This window comes from Arachis ipaensis, chromosome B10 (genome assembly GCF_000816755.2).
Source record: "Arachis ipaensis cultivar K30076 chromosome B10, Araip1.1, whole genome shotgun sequence".
NCBI lineage: Eukaryota > Viridiplantae > Streptophyta > Magnoliopsida > Fabales > Fabaceae > Arachis > Arachis ipaensis.
Genome location: NC_029794.2, coordinates 100170870 through 100175948, shown reverse-complemented (window position 1 = coordinate 100175948; position 5079 = coordinate 100170870). Strand labels below are relative to the sequence as shown.

Genomic DNA, 5079 nt, shown 5'->3' with positions numbered 1-5079 from the left:
ATATTTAAATAATAAGAGAAAATAACAAATCGATTCATAATTTTTTGGCCCACAGACATTTAAGTTTCTGAGGATTTAAAAATACATTTAAATTCCTAACCTCTTCAAAATCTGGACACATCGATTCCAAGGTCTAATTTGTCCTATTTTAAAAATTTTTTTATGTGTGCATCTGTATCAACCAGGTCAATACAATGGGAGTCACGTTTGATTTTTTCGTTGGGTCTGACAAACCCAAGTGAACATGAGGGATCGATATGTCCAAGTTTTGAAAAAATCAGTGACTTAAATGTATTTTCAAATTCTCGAGTATTTAAATATCTTCGAATAAAAAAGTCAAGAACCTATTAAATTTTTTCTATTAAATTTTTGTTCACTTCTTTTAAAAAAACAAAATTAGATTAATCTAAAAATATTAAATTTAAAAAATATTTATTGATTAAAAAAATTAAATTCTTCATGGTTGATTCCAAGAACAAACCAACAACAAAAAACAAATATGAATTATCAAAAATAACTTGTTGAGTAGTTTAAAGACATAATAAGTAAAAAAAAAATAGCTATTAACGTTAAATTATAGCAACTAATTCATGTTATTAAAATAGAATAAAATTATGCTATTTTTTACTAGTGTCATAATTGACACAACTTCACTTGAAATGTTCAGATGTGTTGGCAAATGCTTAGTGTTATTAATCTAAGTTTAGCACATAAAATCTATACATGTAGATATTTTTTTTCGATCTACATAGTAGATCTTTCAAAAAAAAAATAGATATATATTATATTAAGTGAGTTAAAGAAAAGGAAAAGAATGGAATGAAGGTGGTAAGAGAAGAGAGAATGTATATTAAAAGATGGGAGGCATTGAAAAAAAATAAAAAAAAATAAAAAAATAATTAAATTATAAAGATATTTTAAGTTTTACGTAAAATCTCAATAGAATAAAATTTTAAATTAGACCTATTTAAGTTGGAATTGATTTTGAAAAAAAAAACAATAAAATTAAATTAAATTTTATCTAAACTAATTTAAATATTTTTGTTTCAAATACTGAAATTAAATTCAATTGCCATAAAAATTAAATTACATAAGAGTTTCAAAACACCTGTTAATTTTATCCAGAAAGCTACAGGTTTCAGAATAATTAATAATACCACACTTAATTTCTATAAAAGGAATATGAAGGGCACAGTTGTAGATCAAATCAAATAAAACCACTCCGTTCCCTCTTGGGCGCTTATAAAGCCTTAATTAATATAACAATAATAATCCGAAAAAAACTAAACATAAGGATTAAGGAAGCAAAATGAAGGGACAGTGGACACATGAATTACAATGGAAAAGAAGAAGAGAATTCAAAACATGTTAACAACTTATTGTAAAGTTATTAATAATGTATATGATTTAGTTGATCCTCCTGCAGTTCTTCCTGATTTCACCGTTGGATCCAGTGAGGGGACTAATGTCTCCCATCTTGATCATGGCGCTGACGAAGTCAGAGGAGAATGAGGTCGGGTTGGAGGCGTAGCCTCTGACTATAGAGTCGGTGGAGCCACCGTTGAAGAGTTGCTGGTCGGAGTGGAGCAGCCCCTTGTTCTGAACAAGGTTCCTGAAGTAGTTGTTGTCGAAGGCCGTGGGTGTTTGGAGATCAAGCGGCGCAAGGTTGTTGTCCCCTGTACCCGATGCTCTGGGACAGTTGGTTTTCCTGCTTGTGGCGAACGAAGCTTCTATGTTGCTCTCGTTGTAGAGTCTCGCTCGGAAGCTAGTACATCTTGCTTGTCCAATTGTGTGACCGCCTACCACCACGCATGAATTGGGATTTAGGGTTTAGAGTTGAAGACAAGTTAAATTGAATTGAATTAATTGTATCTTACGGTACCTGCTAGAGCAACCAAGTCCTTGGTGGAAAGTCCGAGAGCGCTGAACCTGGAGATGAGTTGGTTGAGGTTGGAAGTGGGTGGAGGGATGCCGTTGTTGGCGGCGGACTGGCTGGCTGTTCTGGCGTCTCTTCTTCCAAGTTTGACGTTCCAAGTTGGGCCTTTAAGGATATTAACAGAGTCTCTGGCAGCAACGGCGAGGATATCAGCGCATGAGACAACACCAGGGCAGACTTTCTCAACGGCAGTTTTGATGGCGTCAATCACTTCGAAGCCACGGGCTGAGTTCCTGTTTGGGTTTGCGTTCTTCTCTCCGGTGAAGTTTGATGTGTCGTCTAGTAGAATCGATCCATCGCATCCCTACAATTCCGTTTAATTTTAAGCTTGTGGATAGAAACTATTTTATTAATAACTAATTTTTAGTGTGTCATAGAAAAATAATATTGTTACTTTTATTTATTTTTGTTATCCCTTTAATCTGCAACACGTGGAATTTTGTAGATAAAAGAATATAGTTGGTGTTTGAAGACGACATGAAAAGCTAATACGCGGAGAGAAGGAAATTTTTGCTAGTTCAACTCTTTGTAGATGAACGCTTTCCAAAAGGGTGTCGGCAACAAATTATTTGTCACCAAGTTACAAGCGAGTTGAAAATCATGTTTCTTCATACTCAAATAATTAAGCAAAGTCTCAATGTTCGATTTTTATTAGTTAGGAAAAGCAACACAACAACACAAACACTATACTCATCAATCATCATCATGCCTAGCTTGCTAGTAGTTCCAATAGCAATAACAATTTTCAAAACCCAGAATATATAGCACTTAATAATTTTGAACTAAAACATATGTAGGTAACCAATAAATAATCTAATAATTTGTTCGTGTATCTGAGAATACCGTACCTACATGATGAGAAGCATTTTTCATGCAATTATTTTGCTTTTTAATTTATATACTAAATTAATATATAACTCTTTATGACATGAATTGAATTAATTTATGCATGCATGAAGTGGGATAAGTTTTAAAAATATATAGTAATTAAGAAGCAAATAGAGGCGCATTAGAAATTACATTGACAAAGCAATCATGGAAGAACAAGCGGAGAAGAGAAGCACCCATACGGGCTTCCTTTGATATGGCAGATTGAACTGTGGATCTCACAGTGGAAAAGAGTTTGGGGCATGAACTAGAGTAGAAGTTTGTGGAAAGTTGCGCATTGCCATTCCCCAATACAAGGGCAAAGATAGCCAAAGCAAGCACCAATCTAGAAGCCATATGATTAGTTCGTATATAGAGAGTTTGTATCTAAGGTTCTACTGTGTGGTTTATGTGTCATGAAAGTGCCATATATATAGTGATCCATGGGGTCTAAAGGCGGTTTGCCTCGGCAGGTAATAACCATACCTAACACGTAGAAATATGGCTTAGTCATTAGTGCATGGAGGAAATTAAAATTGGAGATTATTCTAATTAAAAAGTAAAGTGTCCATATGCTATCTACGCATACATAACATTTAATTATGATAGTGACTTGATTAGAAAAATTGTGCGGAGGATTATTTTAGCTTGCTCCTGCTGTATGACTAAATATTTTCGTTAACTAAATTTACCTAAATTGACATAATAATTTATTAACTCAAAATATAACCAACAAAAAGCACTTCTAAAACTCAAATAAAACAGATTTAACTAATACGATCAAGATTGGAATATCTTCTGTTTGAGTTATTTGAGAGAATATAACTGCCAATTGACTTCGATTAAATTTATTTACACTGCAATCATCCATTGTTAGAGAAAAAAAAATTAAAGATTAACGATGATGAATATTGAGGAAAAACTCTAAGAGATATTTTTGTTTGTAAAATGATTGGAATAATATTTTTGGAACAAAATAATAGCGTTCAAACAAGGTTTCTTCTTGCAAAATAAAAAGGAAAAATCCTGAGGGAGAGAGAATAACGAAATCATGGAATACTACTAGAAACATGCTCTTTACTGTAGGATTTATCTCATGGAAATTAGTATTAAATTTTGTGGTGGATAGTTCTCCGCAAATTTTTAATAATAGTGATAAACGCGAATTGAAAATATTACTGTCGGATTGTCAAATCGGATGCTAATTTTTTCGCAAATAAAGGATGCAAAATATAAAATTGGTGGAGATATTATTGTCCTAAAATGCACTGTTTTATTTAAAATCGCCTCGTTTTAATAATAGGATTTTTTATTTAAATAAATTAAATAAATATTTTATTTATTGAAATAAATAATTATAAAATTATTACAGAGATACGTCTTTCAATCTTATTTCGTTTACAGTGTAAACGAGATAAGACTGGTGCGTGTGATACATGTATATCTCATTTATAGTATAAATGAGATACGTGCAAGCTTATCTCGTTCACATGGTAAACAAAATAAGGCTGGGAACACCTATATATAAATGTCATTTTACAGCGAAGTTTTAGGCCCCATTTCAAACCTTTCCACCACTTTCTCGTCTCTTCTACCTCTTTTCACCATATTATTGAGTTAGACAAAGACGGCGCGTGCAGATGCACGTGACCAGGACATCAACAGGCTGAGCGCGACATGACTCTACGTTGGGACAGCCGATTTTACGGATAATTTTATTATCTTGATGTGTATGTAATCCCATATATGTATAACCATGGTTAGGATACTTCCCAAGAACTAGAATACAATTTGTATCATTAGGAACATGTTATTGATAGTAACTAATAATTCTAGGAATGCGGTTATGATTTTTTGGTAATTAAGTTGTTAACTACATAATTATTAATTAGAGTTTAAATGATGGGGTAGATGTTTTTCAACCGTTAGGGTTAGTTTATTGGTCACACATTTTTTAATTTATTAATTTAGTTATTAACTATCCAAGTTTGATAATTAGATTATTAAGTTAAAGTTTGATAATTAGATTATTAATTACTTTATTGAATGTTTTAATTTCACGCAACGTATTGAGAAAATGTGCATTAGTTAAGTACGTACATATTAATGGAAAATGTCGTGTCGAGATAAATTAAGTTAGTACATACGTGCAAAATTCTGTTAAGCAAATGTATAAAATAGTTAAGCGAGTTTGATATGTTGATAGACCTATACAATTTTTTTATAAGCAATAATTGTGAAATATTTTTTTTGGTCAAAGGCCTCGCTTACTTCTC

The 5079-nt window shown here is 32.2% G+C and overlaps 1 protein-coding gene across 1 annotated transcript; it reads right to left on the bottom strand.

Annotated features, from left to right (window-relative positions):
• Positions 1104 to 3230, bottom strand: LOC107623966 (peroxidase P7). Its single transcript, XM_016326380.2, has 3 exons — positions 2957 to 3230; positions 1883 to 2240; positions 1104 to 1799 (listed from the first exon to the last, which is right to left on the bottom strand). Exons 1-3 carry the CDS (start codon positions 3158 to 3160, stop codon positions 1408 to 1410), a joined length of 954 nt encoding a protein of 317 aa, XP_016181866.1. The 5' UTR covers positions 3161 to 3230; the 3' UTR covers positions 1104 to 1407.

What these genes read in the sequence shown, in the direction of transcription:
- LOC107623966 (XM_016326380.2), bottom strand. Translation starts at nt 3,160, where the DNA reads ATGGCTTCTAGATTGGTGCTTGCTTTGGCTATCTTTGCCCTTGTATTG. An exon ending in TCCATGATTGCTTTGTCAAT is followed by an intron (nt 2,241 to 2,956) that starts GTAATTTCTAAT and finishes ACGGAATTGTAG; the next exon opens with GGATGCGATGGATCGATTCT. An exon ending in GGACTTGGTTGCTCTAGCAG is followed by an intron (nt 1,800 to 1,882) that starts GTACCGTAAGAT and finishes GCGTGGTGGTAG; the next exon opens with GCGGTCACACAATTGGACAA.